At 33.3% G+C, this 24,269-nt stretch overlaps 1 protein-coding gene across 1 annotated transcript in view; it reads right to left on the bottom strand.

Moving 5' to 3' along the window:
- The window catches only part of LOC142353363 (uncharacterized), a 62,310-nt gene that overhangs the window by 18,718 nt on the left and 19,323 nt on the right, over window positions 1-24,269 (bottom strand). Inside the window, exons 2-4 of the mRNA XM_075405596.1 lie at window positions 6,858-6,921; window positions 4,332-4,411; window positions 3,727-3,831 (exon numbers count right to left, since the gene is read on the bottom strand). Coding sequence (XP_075261711.1) covers window positions 3,727-3,831; window positions 4,332-4,388 — 162 coding nt within the window. The 5' untranslated portion in view covers window positions 4,389-4,411; window positions 6,858-6,921. The remainder of the gene's footprint in view (window positions 1-3,726; window positions 3,832-4,331; window positions 4,412-6,857; window positions 6,922-24,269) is intronic.

Raw genomic sequence — 24,269 nt, 5'->3', positions numbered from 1 at the left:
TTTCGCCCGTAAAATGTATATGGCGCTGCAATTGGGAGGATTTTTTTAGGAAATTGCAGCTAAAAACATTTTCATGTTTTTGTGCGGCAATAGGCAGAGGAGGGTAAAATGATGTAATAGTTAGAAATAGAAGACAAATTAACCCTCTACTCTTTAATCTTTGTATTTCTGTCAAGAGAGCTAAAATGACAGAAGACTTTGGGAATAAGAGAGAAATTACTCCCAGAATCTTACGTCATTTATCTTTTCTCTGACAGCCAAAAACGTAAGAGTGCGGGTTAAATCTTTTACGCCCTCACTTTTACAACATTTTACAGCCATGGCACTCCATTGAAAATATAAAAGATGAATGCATTTTGTTTGGGCTAGATCTTGCGTTAAATAATCCTTCCATCGCAACCCGGCTCTTACATTATTATACCCCCGAGCGAATACAGCATTACACCTGCAGCACACCCTGGCAACTACCCACTCATACAGCAGTTCACCGTCTCTCAATAAGTTACCCTCCTCCCACTTTTACATCTCTAATCGCAATTAGAAGCCCAAATCTTTCATTATTTCCAACCACAATAAAGCTTTTTTGATCAAATATTTTGGAATAGATTTTTAACCACTCAGATCTGTTGTTGTTTCTTCTAGGAAATTTTTGTTATCTTAGTAAAAATTTATATGCTTTTGAATAGAAACTAGGTGAAATTCTTAAACCATTTGAAGTTTTTTGTTTTTGAATTATTGATATCAGCTTTCTAGAACGAAGAAAATTTTTGCAACACTTGATGTGTTTTCCGCCAGTTAAAGCTCTTGCAATCGGATTTCAGATTATTTTTTTGAAAAAAAACAAATAGTATTTACGTTATGTCTTGTCAGCAATTTTAGTATTCCTTGTAAGAATCTGTATATGCGTTTTCGTGCACTCGTGCACGATTGATTGTTTTCTTTCAAATAAAAATTCGCACATTCGCTGTTTCATGCTTGACTAAACCTTAATTTTTAGATAGTGTCATGAAAACTTGTCATCATATAAGCATCCAGACCTTAGTTCTGCCACTTCTGATTCGCATTTCGCTTCAACCAATGAGGTTAATCCCGTGATCAAATTTTTGGCAGGCAAAATAGTATATGGCGCTAACATGGGAGGATTTTTTAGGAAACTGCACTGCAGCTCAAAAATTTTATGTTTTTGCGCGGCAATGGGCAGGGGGTATAAAATGATGTAAGAGCTAGAAGTAGAAGTAGAAGACAAGTTAACTCCCCACTGTTACATCTTTGTTTGTCTGTGAAGAGAGCTAAAGTGATGGAAGATTTAGGGAATAATAAAAAAATTACTCCCACACTCCTACGTCATTTATCCTTTCGTTGACAGCCAAAAAAAATTAGGAGCACTGGTTAAATCTTTTACGCCTTCACCTTTAGATTATTTTACAGCCAAGGCACTCCATTAAAAATAAAACAAAGATAAATGCGTTTTGAGATAGATCTTGCGTTAAAAAATCCTTCCATCGCAACCCGGCTCTTACATAACTATACCTCGGGCAAATACAGCCTTTCACCTGCAGTACACCCTGGCAACTGCCCACTCTTATAGCAGTTCAACGTCTCTCCACAATTTACCCTCTTGCCAATTTTACACCATCTAACCCCAATTGGACGCCCAAAATATTTCATTATATCCAACCACGATAAAATTTTTTCAATCCATTTTTTGAAGTAGTTTTAAAACTACTTAGGTTTGTCGTTATTTCTTGTTGACAAATTTTGTTATCTTAGTAAAACTTTATAGGCTTTTGAATAGAAACTAGGTGAAATTCTTAAACCAATCGAAGTTTTTGTTTTTGAAATTTTGATAGCAGCATTCTAAAACGAAGAAAATTTTTGCAACACTTGACGTGTTTTCCACCATGTAAAGCTTTGCAATTGGATTTCAGATTAAATTTTGCAATTTTTGTTAACATTGTAAGAAGCTTTATCTGCATCTGCGTTTTCGTGCAGGGTTCATTGTTTTCTTTCAAATAACAATTCGCAGATTCGCTGTTTCAAGCTTCACTAAACATTAATTTTTAGATAGTGTCATGAAAACTTGTCATCAAGTAAGCATACGGCCGAGGATTCTGCCAGTTCTTATTCGCTTTTCGCTTCAACGAATGAGATCACTCCGTGATCAAATTTTCCGCCCGTAAAAATGTATGTAGTGGTGCAAGGGGCGGATTTCTTAGGAAATCGCAGCTCAAAACTTTTTCATGTTTTTGCGCGACAATTTGCAGAGGGGTAAAATGATGTAAGAGTTAGAAGTAGAAGACAAATTAACCTCCTACTCTTTAATCTTTATTTTTCTGTCCAGAGAGCTAAAATGATAGAAGACTTTGGGAATAATAGAGAAATTACTCCCAGACTCTTAAGTTATTTATCCTTTCTTTGACAGCCAAGAATGTAAAAATATGGTTTAAATCTTTTCCGCCCTTACTTTTACAACATTTTACAGTCATGGCACTCCATTGAAGATAAAACAAAGATGTAAGTGTTTTGAGCTAGACGTTGCGTTAAATAATCCTTCCATCACAACTCGGCTCTTATATGATTATACCCCCGGGAAATACAGCAATTCACCAGCACTACCCACTCTTACAGCAGTTCACCGTCTCTCAACAAGTTACTCTCTTCCCACTTTTACATCATCTAACCCCAATTGGAAGAGCCAATCTTTCATTATTTCCAACCACAATAAAGTTTTTTCAACCCATTTTTTGGAATAGTTTTTTAATTACTTTGTTTTGTCGTTATTTTTTTAGGCAAATTCTGTTATCTAAGTAAAAAATTCTATATGCTTTTGAATAGAAGCTAGGTGAAGTTCATAAACCATTTGAAGTTTTTTGTTTTTGAATTATTGATAGCAGCATTCTAGAACAAAGAAAATTTTTGCAACATTTGACGTGTTTTCTACCATATAAAGCTCTTGCAATCGGATTTTAGATTAATTTTTTTTAAATTGTATTTACGTTATGTCTTGTCAGCGATTTTTGCTATCTTTGTAAGAATCCATTGGTTTTTGAACCTTAACATACTAAATTTTAACACCTATTTCATATATCTTCCATTGTTCGCTCAGATTTTCGGATCAACTTAACAAATTACAGTATTGATCAATTTTTAAAGATTTAGATATTGTTGGTAGTTGTGCATTGACGATTTGTTGGATTTTGCTATGCCTTATTTCAAAATCCGCTTATAGAAGGAAACAATGGAAAAATTGTAAAAAAAATATGGAAAACATGTTTTGGCAAAAAATTGTTGATTTTTTTCTTTTCGTGTCTCCTGAGTATTTTTTAAATAATGCAGCCCAACCGGCTTTTTTAATATTTTTCACAAACTCAGTGGATATCATACATAATTTTTGGCTTTGAACGAACTGAGACATCTCGCAGGAGGCTTCATCCAGGGAAAACAGTGTAAAAAATGTGGACAAAAGAGTGTAATTATAGTTTATTTTTAAAAGTGTATTAAGAGTGAGCTAAAGAGTGTAAAGATTATACAAAAAGGTGTTACTTTCTTAAAATTACACTCTTAAGACTTGCCAGTTAAGAGTTGAATTGACTTTACACCTTTATTCCCGTCTAATAATGGTGGAAGACTGGTGGACGCCTCGGGTCGGGGGTAGGAATATACTTTGAAAAATATCAACAATTATATTCATAAAACAATGTTTTCAATAGAAAGAAATATTTTAACCCTTAGTGACTGGTAGCTGTCAGCTCCTTTCCATAGAAGAAATTTGTCATATGTTGTGTTCATGATCAAGCTGTCGTACTTGAAAGGCTCCAATTCCATCGAACTCTGAAGAAAAGTAAGAAAAAGTAGAAGAAAGTGGAAATGATATTTTTCCAAACCACAACTTTCAGATTGTGTAAATTTGTGCATGGCTTTGTGATGTGGGAATTTGCAGACCTTGAAATTACTTTATCTCCATCTCTTTTGGAACGATTGAAAGTCTTTTCAATAGTCACAATTCAGATCACAGAGGGTTTAGAGCGCACCTTTTTCTGATCAAAAACAGGTTCTGTTGCAACTGAGAGTTATTAGAGGGTTTTTTGAAGCTTTCGGAAGTGTGATCAGTTTAGATTTGAAGATACAAAAGTCTAAGCCATCTTCTATTTTGAGATTGAGCATTTCAAAACGAACCATTTAAACGCACGAAAATCTGGACGTATGGACTTTCGGCCTGTAAGGGTACACTACTGTGTAAAAATACAGCAAATATTCCTGTGGGTGCAAATAGTATGACCCCAGTAAGCAAGGGGTACAAACGGGAAATATGCCAAATAAGTTGAACAAACCCAGGGGTAGCAACCGGCAATGATCCAGCCTTTAAATGTCAGCTTGCGCACACACATCCGACGTCCAGAGGAGTTTCTGGCTTAAACAACGAGCGAGACTTTAATATCTCCATTGGCTATGGAAATTTAGGGTATTTCCCATAAAAACCAATCTGCACAAAACCATAGCCCCCATTATGGTGTGATTATACGATACGTTATATCGTTATATGTGTTACACTAAGCTGGGGGGTTGGTTTTTATCGGGAAACATCAGAAATTTCTTCAAAAGCTGTTTTTATTGTGAAATTGCTTTTACTGAGAGCAAAGCTTATTTACACATCGTATCTGCTCAAAAAATATCAGATTTACCCAAAATTTTCGGTTGCGTAAAAAATTATGCCCTGCGATGAAAAACAAAAAAGTTTGACGAGGAAGTCAATTTTGTGCGACTTCTTTAATAAAAATGGAAATTTCCTTTACGTTTTGAAAACCACATTTGCTGAAATTAGTGACGAAGCAATCATTGCGACTAATCCCCCCAAACCAAAGGACTAGATTAGAGTCGGGAACGAGTTCGATGGAATAAAATCAATAGATGTGTCACCATTTCTAGCACACTTAGAATACAAAAACAATCGACGTAAATACCAGCGTTGGAGCGTGTCCGCCTTTTTCGCACTCGCTGATTTTCCTGATCTTAATATATGTGTGCGGAAAACAGCGATCATGCGGAGTATATATACTAAATACAATGCGGTTTTAGGTTTGTGATGTCAATGAAGTCACTAAAAGTGATACTAAAACAATTTCTTTTGGAAGATCAGCTCATTTTCAACCTGCTTTGGAGTCAATTTGTTGTTTTTGGATCAAAATAACTTTGATTATAAGTTGAAATTTGAGTTGAGCAAAATAAGAGCCCCTGCATCAGCAGGAGACATTTTAAAAAGACCTGAGAAAAAATTTTGTTGAATCAAACGTCCTTCGACAGAATGATTTACTAGGCTACCCCCTGATAATACAAAACTGAACTGAGACGGGATTTGTTTCAAAATTGTGTTTGTTTCAAAATTGTGTCAAAATTGCTTTCACTCTAGAGTAGGCAAATGTGAATAGGAGAGCAGGAAACGATTATGCTAACGATTATGTTTCCTCAAATTCACATATTTTTTATCTACAAGCTTACAATAATCTATTTTGACAGAATTAATTTAGTCAGCGGACAAAACAGTGATTTGTCCTCAAAAGACAGATTCAAAATATGGGCCGTTGAAATCGAGAAAAACGCACTCAACCACTCGCCAATAATGAATTAAATAACCTGAAGCCACACATTTCAAGCAAAATTGACCCATTTTGAAAAATTGGCTGTCTCATTTATCGATTGGTTTTCTTGACTACCACCCATGATGGGGTCCATGACCTAGGACAGGTATTGGCCAGATGACTTAGGTTGCGGTTAGGACAGTGTGGTTCCAGATGGACCATACCCAAAAATACGTTTTGGCCAGACTGATCAGACTTTGGTCACAGACCAAACAGATTTGGCCACCACTGACCAGACTGAAAAGACTTTGCCACGACCGTAGACCAGACTGTTGTCCATATCATTTGCCAGAGGGAGCAGACCCGTTGTCCAGACCATTGACCAGACAGAACAGAACCTAGGCTAGACCGTTTTCGCGACCATTGGCCACATGGAACAGACCCTAGGCCAGACCACTAGCCAGACTCACCTAAACGTGTAGAAGCATCGAATAAAATTTATAATATATCCGTTGCATTTTTGAACAACAAATAATATGAGATCTTTATAACTATAATTTTTATTGAAAAACAAAGAGCCGTCTATTTGAGGGCCAATGCAAAGTTCAGGAACTAAGCTGATGAAGTAGTCTAACCAAATAGAAGTAGATGTTGGTTACCAATGATGGCCTGTTATTCCGGAAAACATTTGAGGCAGCACAAATTTGAACATTTTGCGGAGGAACAACCCTTCTCTTGGCTCGACCTCCAGGCCTTGAATATGGCTATTGGCCAGACCAAAGAGACCAAAATATGGGTATTAGCAAGACCAAACATACCTAAATGTGGCTATTGGCCAGACCAAACAGACCTAAATGTGGGTGTTGGTCAGACGAAACATACCGAATTGTGGTAATGGCCTGATGGAAGGCGCGGCCCAAGTCTTTTTCACACCATTGAACCTCCTTTCAGCAACCCAAGTCAGTCAGACTTATACCTGTGTTGGGTCGCGGACCTCATCTTGGGCACTGATAATAACACTTCTAAAGCAAGCGTGCTTACCTTTATGAATCAAATTAGAGTGCTCATTGTGAAGAAAAACATCAGATTAAGAGAAAACTAAGCATCAACTAGGTCTGAAAAGAGACTGGATGTCGAATCACTTTAGATAGCAATTTTTCCAAGAGGTGATGGCAATGATCTTGCAAAGGTACTATAATCTTGTTTATCTTAAATTTTTTTGAAAAAAATGGCAGTTAAAACGGGTATAGAAGGGATGTTCTAAATTGAAAGGAGTCTAACTATGTCTTTTATAGTCCTGAAACCAGCTGAATGATTTGCCGTTTTCGTCTCCGAAGTCATCACTCTAAAACAACAAAAGAATATATATGATAGGATTGTATAAATAATGGAAACAATTATAGAACTCAATCCAACAAAACTATTAAAAAAGCTTAGCAACGTCAAAATTTAAGAAACGCCTGAAATTTTTGTCAAAATCGGTGGCCATCTGTGCAAATGAAACCAGAATTTGTAAGAACTGTGAAGTATTTCTACAAATTTACATAACTTTTCCAAAAAATTAGCATGAAATCAATCTTAACGTAAAACAAATGCATTTTTGTGTTCTAATGCATTATGGGATCTATTCTGTTTCGGCCCCCAGTGTTTTTTACGCTCCCAAGTTATAGTTCCTATGTAAAAAAGATAGCACGTGCGCCTTGAGAGGGGGGCGTAAAAATATAAGCACACTAAGATGGGGGGCAAAACGGAAAAGATCCGATTTTGGAGTCGATATGACAGGTTTTCGAATTCTAAATGATATATAAAAAAGCAATATTGAAAAGAATGCTAAAAATCAAAAGTGGAAAAAGGTTTTTAGGTTACCAAGTTCTTTAAATATGGTTTTCAATCCTTTGAGTATCGGAGAAATATTAAGTATGCCTTGCAAGATTCCTAATTCTTTCACTTCTATAGATATGACTTCTATAGATATGACTTCTATAAATGCTACACCGAGCATGATTTTTTGACGAAACAAAATTTTTGGATCTCCAGTATTCAAACTTTGTTTCAGATTATGGAAAATTACAGAGATTAGATCAGTTTTTAATTCTGAAGGCAGAAGATACAAACATTTAATGCCGAACACTAGATTAAACCACCACCATGGAAACCAAACAAGTCAACCGAGTTTTCAAATAGTTGACAGAAAATTTCCCCCTAACGTGCAACTTATACTAAAGCATTTTAAAAAAACTTTTTTGATCCAAATCAAATGTTCTTACATCAGTTTCATTTAAAAGCATTTCCTTTTTAGCTACGGATTGTGTCAAAATATTTTTTTGGCCAAATAATTGACAGGAATGACTGCGTGATTGACCTGTCACTGGAAACTTGAATAAAGTTGAAGGGGGAATATATGAAATTGGATCCAGGTTCTCCATTATATGATCGTAAAGATTTAAATCAAAAACTGCTAGCACAATTTATAGGTTGACAACTTAAAATAGATGGTCTCCTTTTGCTCTTGAAAACAGTAGACTTTTGTAGTAAATTGTCTTTTTCTGGACGAAAATATAATTCAGTTTACTTTTGATGCGGAAAGGTTAGTTTTCGATATATTTTATTTAGCATAGTTAACATATATTTGAAATAAAAATGCTTCCGAGAAGACAATTTAATTCGAAACAACATTCCGTGATTGTTGGCTTTTTTCTGGAAACAATTTTTATGGAGATCGAAATCGAGACGTTTGCCATTGATAATGAAAAAATAGGTTAATGAAACAACTTCTTCCAGTACTTCATCTAGCAGCGACGTTTTTGCTTTTTACTTTTCTGCCAAATCCCATATCTTTTAATATTTTTACCTTCAATCAGAGATTTGCTTCTAAACCCGACATTTGATTTTTCAAAACATTAATGAGGTTTCGTCAATTTGTAAATTTCTACTGGAAAAAAATTAAAATTAAAGTGGCACCTGAGAAAAGTGTTATTTTTTGACAATTTTGAGAAAATTGAGGCGAATCAATGATAAACAAGCAAAAGAGCAAATGACGCGACGTTTATCTTTGAGGACACATCCATTGACTTCAAATTGTTTTCTATTTGACAGGGAAGAACCAATCCGTTTATTCATTTTGCCTAGAAGCTCACTTCATTCTGGTTTTTCAGACGAATTGAATGATCAGTTTTGTAAAAAGATTTTTGAAATATAATGAAGAAGGCGAAACTATTTTACGAATATATTACTTTTGGAAGCTATCGTTTCCAAAATTGAACAACTAGCGCTTGCGCATGTATGTTCTTGCTGGAAACTGAATTTTACTTGAAAAAGAAGTTTTTTTTTCAAAAAAAACAATAATTCTAGTGTTCGAGATTTTTTCCAACAATTTTTTCTTTGTGGTGATAACAAGCTGTTCGTTCGTTAGTCTTCGAGATTCTGTTCGAGATTTTGTTCAGAACAAAACTTCGCAGGCTCAACACAAAACATAGGAAACATTTTTTGAGGGTTCTAATTTCTCAATTCAACCAAATGAGGACTGACGACCGGCGTGATTTTTTGAACGTTGTTTAACAATCCTATCATAAGCAGCAGAGCCACTGTGTTCTTAAAAAATTATGTTCTGAAGTTTTCATCAGTGTTAACGGAAAATAAGGTTACAGCCTTTTCGATAAACGGTAGAATTGACTCGCCTTTCTCATCAGTAACATATGTGTTACTTAAATTTTTCCTACATAAACAAAAACCCTTTTTAAAAGTTCTAACACCGATGTCTTTTATTGAAAAGTATTGCTGTGCTAAAACTTGATTGACAAAAATAATTTTTTGTGCTTGATTTGTGGGTAGGCACAACCTTTTTCTATAGCGTTGTTTACGAGCCTCTTAAACATGGTGTTTAAATAAATTCCTTAATTGTCGTAAACTGGTTTTAAATTCATTATTAGGAGTCAGTATTATCATTGTATGAGTTTCGCTTTTAGGGTTTTTAAGACGGTTTGTGGCCAATCGTTCTTCGGGGATTCTTTGCTATACAGCTGAAATTTTTTATCCAAATTTTGTATAATAATTGAACTTATTCTCACCATTACCATCCAGTATGATTTTCATTCATCTTGCATTATTTATGTCGCAAAAAAATTAATTCTTATTCTCTTAAAAAAGTTACAATTGCGGCAAATATACATTAGTTGGAGAGAACGAGTTGCTATGACATATATAAAAAATCTAAAGGATGGTTTCCATAAAGCAAAAACAGCTACTTCGGTCTATAATGTTTTTTATTGGGCCTTGAGATAGTCCAATTAATAGTAATTAAAATTATTACCAAAGAAAACAGGGCAAAAAAAGATACAATACATCTGGTTTTAATGCTACATACAGTAGCAGCATTAATGCTACATACAGTAGCAGCGTTGTTTTTAATATAATAACCTTAAAACTCTAGCTGTTCATTTTCATAGGTAAAAATGGGGTTTGAAGGCACCTATTTGTCTATTAACGTGTAATTTCTAGTGCTAAACGAGCAACAACTTGTTTAAAACATATTAAAGCAAGTTTAACTTTTAAAAGTTTTGATTGAAGAGGGCAACTTGTCCTAGTTTTGAACGCTTTTCAAGCTCAAAGCTTTGTTATATCACTTCGTTTTTGTTGTTTTTTTTACGACACTTCGATTTGTTCTCTTGTTCTGTCTAGATTTTTGGCGACTAGTAAACTTTTTCAAAATTTCGGATGTTTCCCAGTGTCATATAAATGTTTGTAGCTTCATTAAGCTTACCTTTGAGATAAACAATTCGGCTGGCTGGTTAAGATCCATAATGAGAAGATCAGTGGAGTCGTCGAGTTTTTGTCCAAAATAACAAACTTATATACTTCAGTTACATTGCCTATTTATCCGGTTTATGTTTTTTGCTGTAAAAGTAGTAAAAATATTTCACTGAAAGAACGATAAGAGAGTACAATTGACTTGGAATCATCCACTCTTACTTTTAAAGGAAATTGATTTCTCATAACATACAAAGAAGGAAAAACGTTTTTCTTAAAACTGAGTTCATGTATTTTCAAAGGTAAGATTTGAATAAATTTGTACTCCAATTAACAACAAACATGAGCCAATTTGATAGCTTAACCTTTAAAAGTAAATTCCGGTTCCAAATTAGTATGATTTGTAAAAAATAACGTCTCTGTTTTATCGGCATTTAATATGAAATGATTCTCTGTCGAGTATTTGTGTTTTTATTCTAACATTTTTTTCAATTTTGAATGGAACGTTTTCATCAATTTCAAGTTTGTATATATTACTAGTGCCATACGCAAACTGAACATTATCTTTTTCACCTTCCAGTTTTTCAGAAAAATTGTTGACATATAAAAGAAGAATATGAGTTCCTAACACAGTTTCTTGTGGATCACGATAATTAAAAGTTATTTTATCTGACAAGGCAATACCCAATGTTACGCATTGTTTTGGATTTGCGAAAAAAAATTTTATGAAATAAAATTGATAATTGAGAGAGATTGAAATGTTAAGCTTTCTTGGGAAGGATCTCATGTGAGATTGAAATGGAAGCTTTAGCAAGATCCAAAAACACAGCACCTGTGTCGTGGTTATCTTTCATATGTCCTATTATTTTTTCAATAAAGTAAAACACAGAATCAGAGGCAAACTTCTGCATTGGAAGCTGAAATGTTTTCTGCTCAATAGCGCATAAAATCCAAGATATTCTACTAAATGATCCAGTGAAGCTCTTTCTAAAATTTTTGCAAAAGTTGTTGGTACTGAAATTGGGCCGTTAATAGTTAAAACTGAAATATCTTTCTTTTCAATATTTGTGTGATGAGGGTTTTTTGCTAAACTCTACAAAGATTTCATTGCACTTTATTCGTTAATAAACTGTTCTCCAATCTGCAATAGCCAGATCTCTATTAAATTTTTTGGTCGACTAAATTTTTTGTACCTCGCCTAATAAGATAGTTTCGTTCATTTTCTAATAAAGAAAAATTTTCTCTGAAAGGAATTAATATTATGATTAATATCATGAGAAGATGAACAAATTTTCCAACAAGTGGATTGCTCATTAGTCAAAAAACGGGGATCTAAAAAATTCTTTCATTATTGCATATGGGTTAAGGAATATCAATGTTGGATAACGGTAATCCAAGTCCCAGACGCTCCACAAAACTGCAAAGCCTTTTTTCGCCCATCCATGCTCAACATATAAAGGATATATAATCACCAAAAAAGCAAATTTTATATGTTGTTTAGCACGCATTAGAAACTTCTTCACTTAATTTTTCAAAAAAGTCACCCAGGCTTTGATATGACAATGGGAGACGTTCATGGGCCATATTTCTGCTAAGGGAATGCCTAGGTCCACCCACAACTGTTATAAAAATCTCTGATCAGCTAATTAAACTTCTTTTGTGGTTTTCTTAGGAACCCAAAATCCTACACACCACCCTTAGCTGCCCTTTTTTGATGAAACAATTTTTATACATAAACATGTGCTAAGCGCTGAGGCTTATAAATAAGCTTTGTTTATCGCTCATCCAGGTTTCAGTTACAATAAAAAGGTTTCCGATTCTAGCTGTTGAAGCAATTTTATATATGTTGATATTTATATTGTATGCTGCGAGCATTAAAAAGTAGAAATTTTGAAGCATCGCAAGGTCCAGGTCTTTTTCTGTGTCACCACAAAGAAGCAATAATCTTTTTGTTAATTAAAAGGTGAAACCTTACGGACGGCCGCATTAAAAAAATCAGCTTTCTGTAGAAATAAATCAGCACATTTTCTAAATTGTCAGGTTTCATATTGACTTCAGTTAAGTAAAAATAAATGGTAAAAACATAATGTCAAAAAAGTTATGCAACTCGAGCAAGTTCTAATTTCTTTGTAATTTCCGCGGTTGAATTGTAGTTTGTGATGATGGAACGTTATGTGTTATTTTATGTTGCGGTATTTTTCGCACCGCCATTATTTGGATGAACTCCAACAAAACAAATATTATTGCTTGACAGCGCATTTTCCAAAACCTCAATCTGTGAACAAGGATAGTGCCATCAAGCTCCGGTCTTATCATTTCCAGATGGTCATTGAATTTATTTATTTACTCGTTGTATGTTTTTCTTCCATAGCAATCATCTTTTACAGGACCAATTTTGCATACAGCAACACGATGAGGTTTGAAATTTAGCATACTTTTGTCGATTGCTTCTTTGAATTGAATTGCTGCCTTGTTTCCAGAAACAACTTTGTCCATTGAATTATGACTGTTATTTACAATTAATGTTCCGATGTTGACTGCAGGGGGAAAAGCAATCAACCATAGAAATATCTCCTATTGTTGCAGATGAAAATCATTGGAGTGCAGTCTGATGCGAAACTTCAAGCTGTTATAATTTACGAAAAGTACTATCAGATATAACTAAATGCTTGGAATCTCGGGGTATCAATTTTTATTGGTAAGTTTTCAGTGGAAGACCAACACGATTGTTGCTTTTTCACCTCAACCTTCTCTCAATTAAGTTATCAATTACTTCGCAAATTGAGTTTTGAAAAAACCAATATCTTGTTCCATGAGATCAGTAGCTTCCTTTTGATGTCCGGCAGTTAATTTTTGCGTTTCATAGTTAACGAGATCTTTTTCAAGTTTTGCTATAATTCTGTTTTTTCCTGTATTTCTCGACAAATATTTTTCAAAAACTTGGTGACAACGCGTATTTGCTATAGTGTAGACTTTTTTGAAAAAAAAGTAAATAGTTTTATTTATCATTTGTGACCTGAAAAAAATTGCGAGTAGAGATAAGACAGGACGGTGACAAAGCAGGCAGAACACCCAAAAAAAATTATGTCTTCATTAATTTCGAAGTCTTTAAAATAACGAAAAATGTTAGAGATGGATTCAAACAAATTTTTTTTGATAATCGTATAGTGCAATAACCAATAACTGCGAGATTTCAATTATGCGAAAAAATATCCAATAACGTAACAGCTTCAGAGAGAAAAAAGTCAAAAAAATTGCTGTTTATGATTTTCATGATGGTTTGGAATGGAATTCAAGGAGAAGCTAACTGCGCGAAATGTAAAAACTATCAACAGCAATAATACAGTCAGAGGGTTTTGTTAAAAGCTCAATGGATTGAAATTATCCCTGTTTTAAACATAAATTCGGCCGTTTTAAGTAAGCAGCGTATAAAATTTCGTCTCCATTTATTGATAAGAACACGACTGTTTTCGAACAATGCTCTTCTTTAGAGGACATGTAACTTAAATAATATGATCTCAGTTAGTGTTATTTTTGCTCTATTCTGGAATACGTTCTATTAATGTTAATGATTGAATCTATCTTATAAGATTTTTAATGGTGATAAGCTTTCGCGGCTCAAAATAATAAACAAATTTTAGTTTGCTGAAACGATAGATATGTAAGCTGAAATACCAGGATTTTATTTTTTAAACAATAATGCGCATGGTCTAACAGTTACCTTGAACCGAAAGGCACCAAAATCAAGACACACAGTTTTTGCGACAGTGTATATTACACCGCAGAGGCATACCCAAATCGTTACAGGAAAATATGCCCGATGTGTGTATCTCGTGTTCGTTTTTCCTATGTTAATACATTGAAAATGCAACAATATTGCGGAAAATAGCTACTTTAGCAGAAACCGGCAAAATTGAAGGTAAATTAGCAACCCGTGTTTGCAAAAGTGTCCTAATCTTAGCCGCGAAATACAAGTACAAACTGTGTATCCTATTTTTGCGCAATTTGTATCACGCATCTGCTCCGTCTAATTATCTTTTTTTCGCACGCAACATATCTCGATTTCGCACTATAATCTGCAATTAAACCTAATTTAATGCGCGTTTTTCAGCATTGAAGTGATTATTAACACTTTATTACTACTTCTAGTACTTTTTACTACTTTTTTATTACTTATTAAAGCGGTCCTGGCCCCTTGATTGAATCTACACCCGTCCCACATTGACAAACAAAGAATTTTTGAGCGAGTGATTTTTTCGTAGTTTTTGTGGTCCTGGGACGTACATCATATATTTCACAAAATAGAATTGACCAGTGAAAAAAAAAATTTGGCCTATGAAAAAAGATTTGGCCAGTGAAAATAGATTGGGCCAGTCCCTCATTGTTAAACAAAGCCTTTTTTGAGCGAAAGGTTTTTTGAAAGCCTTTTTGACAAAAACAGCTAAATCTTTTAGTTTAATACCATCCATATGAATAGGAGATACTACGAAAATTGTATGAGCAACATTCTACAATTGCTTGACCCATAGGGTTGCATCATATTTTATAAATAAGAGACGAATTTTGAGAAACATTGGACGAAATTGCAAATCTTGACTTTATATAACACTAATCTTAAATTTCTTTACATCATAGCCAAAATAAGCCTGACACACGTTTTTTTACAACTTTGAAGCACCTAGACCAAATAGTTGAGCAAATAAGAAGGCAATTCACATAAAAAACCGACGAATTTATTGCGTTTCCGAACTGTACATTTCTAATGTACCAATTATTCAATTATTGACACCAAAACAAAAATGTTTAGTTTTCTACAGTCCATTTGAATAGGAGATATTACGAAAATTGGATGAGCAACATTCTACTACTCCCGGACCCGTAGGTTCACATCATATTTTTTAGATAAGAGCCGAATTTTGAGAAACATTGGACGAAATCGCAAAACTTGACTTTATATTACACTAATCTTAAATTTCTTTACATCATAGCCAAATTAGGCCTGAAACACGTTTCTCTTACAACTTTGAAGCACATACACCCAATAGTCGAGAAACAAGAAGGCATTTGATATCAAAAACAGACGAATTTTTTACGTTTCCGAAATTTACATTTCTAATGTACCATTTTTTTAAGTACTGACCTCCAGGCAAAAATTTTTGGTTTAATACCATTCATTTGAATAGTAGATACTACGAAAATAGTATGAGCAACATTCTACAATTCCTTGACCCATAGTGTCACATAATATTTTTTAAGTGAGAGACGAATTTTGAGAAACATTGGACAAAATTGCAAAACTTGTTTTTATATAACACTAATCTTAAATTTTTCACATCATAGCCAAAAATGGCCTGACAAACGTTTCTCTTAGAACGTTGAAGCACCTAGACCCAAAAGTGGAGAAATAAGAAGCCATTTTACATAAAAAAGCAGACGAATTTTTTGCGTTTCCGAACTTTAAATTTCTAATGTAGCAATTATTCAATAAATGGCCCTTATGCAAAAATGTTAAGTTAAATACAATCCATATGATTAGCAGATACTACGAAAATAGTATGAGCAATTTTCTACAACTCCTCGACCCATAGGTTCACATCATGTTTTTCAACTACGAGACGATTTTTGAGAAACATTGAACGAAATTGCAAAACTTGAGATTATATAACACTAATCTTGAAATTTTAAATCGTAGCCAAAGTTAGCCTGACACAAATTTCTCCTATAACTTTGAATCACCTCGACCCAATAGTGGAGAAATAAGAAGTCATTTTACATAAAAATTAGACGAACTTTTTGCGTTTCCGAACTTTATATTTCTAATAAACCAATTTTTCAAGTACTGACCCCCAAGCAAAAATTTTTTTTGATACAATTCCTACGAACAGGAGATACAGCGAAAACAGTATGAGCCACATTGTGCAACTCCTTGACAGATAGGGTCACATCATATTTTATAAATAAGAGACGAATTTTGAGAAACATTGTACGAAATTGCAAATCTTGACTTTATATAACACTAATCTTAAATTTCTTCACATCATTGCCAAAATAAGCCTGACACACGTTTTTCTTACAACTTTAAAGCACCTAGACCCAATAGTGGAGAAATAAGAAGGCAATTCACATAAAAAACCGACGACTTTTTTGCGTTTCCGAGCTGTACATTTCTAATGTACCAATTATTCAATTATTAACACCAAAGCAAAAATGTTTAGTTTTCTACAGTCCATTTGAATAGGAGATATTACGAAAATTGGATGAGCAACATTCTACTACTCCCGGACCCGTAGGGTCACATCATACTTTTTAGATAAGAGCCGAATTTTGAGAAACATTGGACGAAATTGCAAAACTTGACTTTATATAACACTAATCTTAAATTTCTTTACAGCATAGCCAAAATAGGCCCCAAAACACGTTTCTCCTACAATTTTGAAGCACCTACACCCAATAGTCGAGAAACAAGAAGGCATTTGATATCAAAAACAAACGAATTCTTTGCGTTTCCGAAATTTACATTCCTAATGTACCATTTTTTTAAGTACTGATCCCCAGGCAAAAATTTTTGGTTTAATACCATTCATTTGAATAGTAGATACTACGAAAATAGTATGAGCAACATTCTACAATTCCTTGACCCATAGTGTCACATAATATTTTTTAAGTGAGAGACGAATTTTGAGAAACATTGGACAAAATTGCAAAACTTGTTTTTATATAACACTAATCTTAAATTTTTCACATCATAGCCAAAAATGGCCTGACAAACGTTTCTCTTAGAACGTTGAAGCACCTAGAGCCAATAGTGGAGAAATAAGAAGCCATTTTACATAAAAAAGCAGACGAATTTTTTGCGTTTCCGAACTTTAAATTTCTAATGTAGCAATTATTCAATAAATGGCCCTTATGCAAAAATGTTATGTTAAATACAATCCATATGATTAGCAGATACTACGAAAATAGTATGAGCAATTTTCTACAACTCCTCGACCCATAGGTTCACATCATGTTTTTCAACTACGAGACGATTTTTGAGAAACATTGAACGAAATTGCAAAACTTGAGATTATATAACACTAATCTTGAAATTTTAAATCGTAGCCAAAGTTAGCCTGACACAAATTTCTCCTATAACTTTGAATCACCTCGACCCAATAGTGGAGAAATAAGAAGTCATTTTACATAAAAATTAGACGAACTTTTTGCGTTTCCGAACTTTATATTTCTAATAAACCAATTTTTCAAGTATTGACCCCCCAGCAAAAATTTTTTGTTTGATACAATTCCTACGAACAGGAGATACAGCGAAAACAGTATGAGCCACATTCTGCAACTCCATGACAGATAGGGTCACATCACATTTTATAAATAAGAGACGAATTTTGAGAAACATTGTACGAAATTGCAAATCTTGACTTTATATAACACTAATCTTGAATTTCTTCACATCATAGCCACAATAAGCCTGACACACGTTTTTCTTACAACTTTAAAGCACCTAGACTCATTAGTGGAGAAATGATAAGGCATCTTACATAAAAGCAGACAAATTTTTTGCGTTTCCGAACTTTACATTTCTAATGTAGCAAGTATTCAATAGTTATTCCCAATGCAAAAAATTTAAGTTAAAAAAATTAATTTGAATAGGAGATACCACAAAAATAGTAGGAGCAATATTTTACAACTCCTTGACCCATAGGTTTGCATTATATTTTTCAACTAAGAGACAATTTTTGAGAAACATTGAACGAAATTGCAAAACTTGAAATTATATAACACTAATCTTGAAATTTTTAAATTGTAGCCAAAGTTAGCCTGACACAAGTTTCTCCTATAACTTTGAATCACCTCGACCCAATAGTGGAGAAATAAGAAATAATTTTTTTCATAAAAATCAGACGAACTTTTTGCATTTCCGAACTTTATATTTCTAATGCACCAATTTTTCAAGTATTGACCCCCAAGCAAAAATGTTTAGTTTTAACAGTCCATTTGAATAAAAGATACTACGAAAAGTGTATGAGCAACACTCTTCTACTCCCGGACCCATAGGGTCACATCATGTTTTTTAAATAAGAGCCGAATTTTGAGAAACATTGGACGAAATTGCAAATCTTGACTTCATATAACACTAATCTTATATTTCTTTACATCATAGCCAAAATAAGCGTGACACACGTTTTTCTTACAACTTTGAAGCACCTAGACCCAATAGTGGAGAAATAAGAAGGCATTTCACATCAATAACCAAGAATTTTTTGCGTTTCCAAACTGTACATTTCTAATGTACCAATTATTCGATTATTGACACCAAAGCAAAAATGTTTAATTTTATACAGTCCATTTGAATAGGAGATAATACGAAAAGTGTATGAGCAACACTCTTCTACTCCTGGACCCATAGGGTTACATCATGTTTTTTAAATAAGAGCCGAATTTTGAGAAACATCGGACGAAATTGCAAAACTTGACTTTATATAACACTAATCTTAAATTTCTTTACATCATGACTAAATGTAGTTTGGCACACGTTTTTCCTAAAACTTTGAATTACCTACACCCAATAGTCGAGAAACAAGAAGGCATTTGATATCAAAAACAGACGAAATTTTTGCGTTTCTGCATTTCTAAGGTAGCAATTATTCAATAATTGACCACATTGCAAAAATTTTTAATTTAGTACAATCCATATGAATAGGAAATAACATGAAAAGAGTATGAGCATTTTTCTACAACTCCTTGATCACTAGGGTCACATCATATTTTTCAAATAAGAGACGAATTTTGAGAAGCATTGAGTGAAATTGGAAACTTGGCTTTATATAACACTAATCTTGAAATTTTTACATCATAGCCAAAGTGAGCCTGACACACGTTTCTCTTAGAACTTGCACCTCGACCCAATAGTGGAAAAATAAGGAGGTGTTTTACATAAAAAACGGACGAATTGTTTGCGTTTCCAAACTTTACATTTCTGATGTACCAATTTTTGAAGCGATGACCTCAAAAACAAAATTCTAGTTTAATACAATCCATATGAGTAGGAGATACTACGAAAAGAGTATGAGCATTACTCTACAACTCCTTGACCCATAGGGTCACATCATATTTTTAGATAACATTGCACGAAATTGCAAAACTTGACTTTATATAACACTAATCTTAAAGTTCTCTAAATCATAGCCAAAAAAAGCCTGAGACACGTTCTCTTAGAACTTTGAAGCACCTGAAGCCAATAGTAGAGAAATACGAAAGCTTTACATGAAAAACAGACGAACTTTTCGCTGTTCCGAACTTTACTTTTCTACTGTTCCAAGTTTTCAATTATTTAGTTTATTACAATCCATATGAATAGTAGATACTACAAAAATAGTATCAGCAACTTTCTACAACTCCCTGACCCATAAGGTCACATCATATTTTTAGATAACATTGGACGAAATTGCAAAACTTGACTTTATATAACACTAATCCTAAAGTTCTTTACATCATAGCCAAAAATAGTCTGACACACGTTTCTCTTAGAACTTTGAAGCACCTAGACCCAATAGTGGAGAATCAAGAAGGGATTACATAAAAAACAGACAAAGTTTTTGCGTTTCCGAACATTACTTTTCTAATGTATCAATTTTTTAAGTATTGACCCCAATGCAGAAATTTTTGTTTTAATGCAAGCCATATGAATTGGAGATACTACGAAAATATTATGAGCAACATTCAACAACTCCTTGACCCATAGGGTCACATCATATTTTTTAAAAAAGAAACGAATTTTGAGAAACATTTGACGAAATCGCAACACTTGGCTTTTTATAACACTAATCTTAAATTTCTTTACGTCATAGTCACAGTTAGCCTGACCAACGTTTTTTTATAACTTTGAACCACCTAGACACAATAGTCGAGAAAAAAGAGGGCTTTTTACATAAAAAATAGAGGAAATTTTTGCGTTTCCGAATTTTACTTTTCTAATGTGCCAATTTTTCAAGTACTGACCCCAAAGCAAAATTTTCTAATTTAATACCATCCATTTGAATAGAAGATTCTACTAAAATAGTATGAGCAGCATTCTACAACTCCTTGACACATAGGATCACTTCATAATTTTTAAATAAGAGACGAATTTTGAGAATCATTTGACAAAACCGCAAAACTTGACTTTATTTAACTCTAATCTTAAATTTCTTTAAATCATAGCCAACGTTATTTTGTCACACGTTTGTTATATCACTTTGAACCACCTAGACCCAATAGTCGATAAATAAGAAGGCTTTTTGCATAAAAATTAGACAAATTTGTTTGTTTCCGAACTTTACTTTTCTCACGTACCAATTTTTCAAGTATTGAACCCGAAGCAAAATGTTTTGTTTTAATACCATCCATTTGAATAAGAGATACTACTAAAATAGTATGAGCAACATTCTACAACTCCTTGACCCATAGGCTGACATCATATTTTTTAAATAAGAGACGAATTTTTAGAAATATTGGACGAAATTGCAAAACTTGACTTTATATAACACTAATCCTAAAATTCTTTACATCATAGCCAAAAATAGTCTGACACACGTTTCTCTTAGAACTTTGAAGCACCTAGACCCAATAGTGGAGAATCAAGAAGGGATTACATAAAAAACAGACAAAGTTTTTGCGTTTCCGAACATTACTTTTCTAATGTATCATTTTTTTAAGTATTGACCCCAATGCAGAAATTTTTGTTTTAATGCAAGCCATGTGAATTGGAGATACTACGAAAATATTATGAGCAACATTCAACAACTCCTTGACCCATAGGGTCACATCATATTTTTTAAAAAAGAAACGAATTTTGAGAAACATTTGACGAAATCGCAACACTTGGCTTTATATAACACTAATCTTATATTTCTTTACGTCATAGTCACAGTTAGCCTGACCAACGTTTTTTTATAACTTTGAACCACCTAGACACAATAGTCGAGAAAAAAGAGGGCTTTTTATATAAAAAATATAGGAAATTTTTGCGTTTCCGAATTTTACTTTTCTAATGTGCCAATTTTTCAAGTACTGGACCCAAAGCAAAATGTTCTAATTTAATACCATCAATTTGAATAGAAGATTCTACTAAAATAGTATGAGCAGCATTCTACAACTCCTTGACACATAGGATCACTTCATAATTTTTAAATAAGAGACGAATTTTGAGAATCATTTGACAAAACCGCAAGACTTGACTTTATTTAACTCTAATCTTAAATTTCTTTACATCATACCCAACGTTATTTTGTCACACGTTTGTTATATCACTTTGAACCACCTAGACCCAATAGTCGATAAATAAGAAGGCTTTTTGCATAAAAATTAGACAAATTTGTTTGTTTCCGAACTTTACTTTTCTCACGTACCAATTTTTCAAGTATTGAACCCGAAGCAAAATGTTTTGTTTTATTACCATCCATTTGAATAAGAGATACTACTAAAATAGTATGAGCAACGTTCTACAACTCCTTGACCCATAGGCTGACATCATATTTTTTAAATAAGAGACGAATTTTGAGAAATATTGGACGAAATTGCAAAACTTGACTTTATATAACACTAATCCTAAAGTTCTTTACAACATAGCCAAAAATAGTCTGACACACGTTTCTCTTAGAACTTTGAAGCACCTAGACCCAATAGTGGAGAATCAAGAAGGGATTACATAAAAAACAGACAAAGTTTTTGCGTTTCCGAAAATTATTTTTCTAATGTATCATTTTTTTAAGTATTGACCCCAATGCAGAAATTTTTGTTTTAATGCAAGCCATATGAATTGGAGATACTACGAAAATATTATGAGCAACATTCAACAACTCCTTGACCCATAGGGTCACATCATATTTTTTAAAAAAGAAACGAATTTTGAGAAACATTTGACGAAATCGCAACACTTGGCTTTATATAACACTAATCTTAAATTTCTTTACGTCATAGTCACAGTTAGCCTGACCAACGTTTTTTTTATAACTTTGAACCACCTAGACACAATAGTCGAGAAAAAAGAGGGCTTTTTACATAAAAAATAGAGGAAATTTTTGCGTTTCCGAACTTTGCTTTTCTAATGTGCCAATTTTTCAAGTACTGACCCCAAAGCAAAAGGTTTTGATTTAATACCATCCATTTGAATAGAAGATACTACTAAAATAGTATGAGCAGCATTCTACAACTCCTTGACACATAGGATCACTTCATAATTTTTAAATAAGAGACGAATTTTGAGAATCATTTGACAAAACCGCAAAACTTGACTTTATTTAACTCTAATCTTAAATTTCTTTACATCATAGCCAACGTTATTTTGTCACACTTTTGTTATATCACTTTGAACCACCTAGACCCAATAGTCGATAAATAAGAAGGCTTTTTGCATAAAAATTAGACAAATTTTTTTGTTTCCGAACTTTACTTTTCTCACGTACCAATTTTTCAAGTATTGAACCCGAAGCAAAATGTTTTGTTTTAATACCATCCATTTAAATAAGAGATACTACTAAAATAGTATGAGCAACATTCTACAACTCCTTGACCCATAGGCTGACATCATATTTTTTAAATAAGAGACGAATTTTGAGAAATATTGGACGAAATTGCAAAACTTGACTTTATATAACACTAATCCTAAAATTCTTTACATCATAGCCAAAAATAGTCTGACACACGTTTCTCTTAGAACTTTGAAGCACCTAGACCCAATAGTGGAGAATCAAGAAGGGATTACATAAAAAACAGACAAAGTTTTTGCGTTTCCGAACATAACTTTTCTAATGTATCATTTTTTTAAGTATTGACCCCAATGCAGAAATTTTTGTTTTAATGCAAGCCATGTGAATTGTAGATACTACGAAAATTTTATGAGCAACATTCACCAACTCCTTGACCCATAGGGTCACATCATATTTTTTAAAAAAGAAACGAATTTTGAGAAACATTTGAGGAAATCGCAACACTTGGCTTTATATAACACTAATCTTAAATTTCTTTACGTCATAGTCACAGTTAGCCTGACCAACGTTTTTTTTATAACTTTGAACCACCTAGACACAATAGTCGAGAAAAAAGAGGGCTTTTTATATAAAAAATAGAGGAAATTTTTGCGTTTCCGAATTTTACTTTTCTAATGTGCCAATTTTTCAAGTACTGACCCCAAAGCAAAATGTTCTGATTTAATACCATCAATTTGAATAGAGGATTCTACTAAAATAGTATGAGCAGCATTCTACAACTCCTTGACACATAGGATCACTTCATAATTTTTAAATAAGAGACGAATTTTGAGAATCATTTGACAAAACCGCAAGACTTGACTTTATTTAACTCTAATCTTAAATTTCTTTACATCATACCCAACGTTATTTTGTCACACGTTTGTTATATCACTTTGAAACACCTAGACCCAATAGTCGATAAATAAGAAGGCTTTTTGCATAAAAATTAGACAAATTTGTTTGTTTCCGAACTTTACTTTTCTCACGTACCAATTTTTCAAGTATTGAACCCGAAGCAAAATGTTTTGTTTTAATACCATCCATTTGAATAAGAGATACTACTAAAATAGTATGAGCAACGTTCTACAACTCCTTGACCCATAGGCTGACATCATATTTTTTAAATAAGAGACGAATTTTGAGAAATATTGGACGAAATTGCAAAACTTGACTTTATATAACACTAATCCTAAAGTTCTTTACATCATAGCCAAAAATAGTCTGACACACGTTTCTCTTAGAACTTTGAAGCACCTAGACCCAATAGTGGAGAATCAAGAAGGGATTACATAAAAAAACAGACAAAGTTTTTGCGTTTCCGAACAATACTTTTCTAATGTATCATTTTTTTAAGTATTGACCCCAATGCAGAAATTTTTGTTTTAATGCAAGCCATATTAATTGGAGATACTACGAAAATATTATGAGCAACATTCAACAA

This window comes from Convolutriloba macropyga, chromosome 14 (genome assembly GCF_964194025.1).
Source record: "Convolutriloba macropyga chromosome 14, txConMacr16.3, whole genome shotgun sequence".
Classification (NCBI taxonomy): domain Eukaryota; kingdom Metazoa; phylum Xenacoelomorpha; order Acoela; family Convolutidae; genus Convolutriloba; species Convolutriloba macropyga.
The sequence above is the reverse complement of the archived record's forward strand: the minus strand, read 5'-3'. Positions and strand labels throughout refer to the sequence as shown.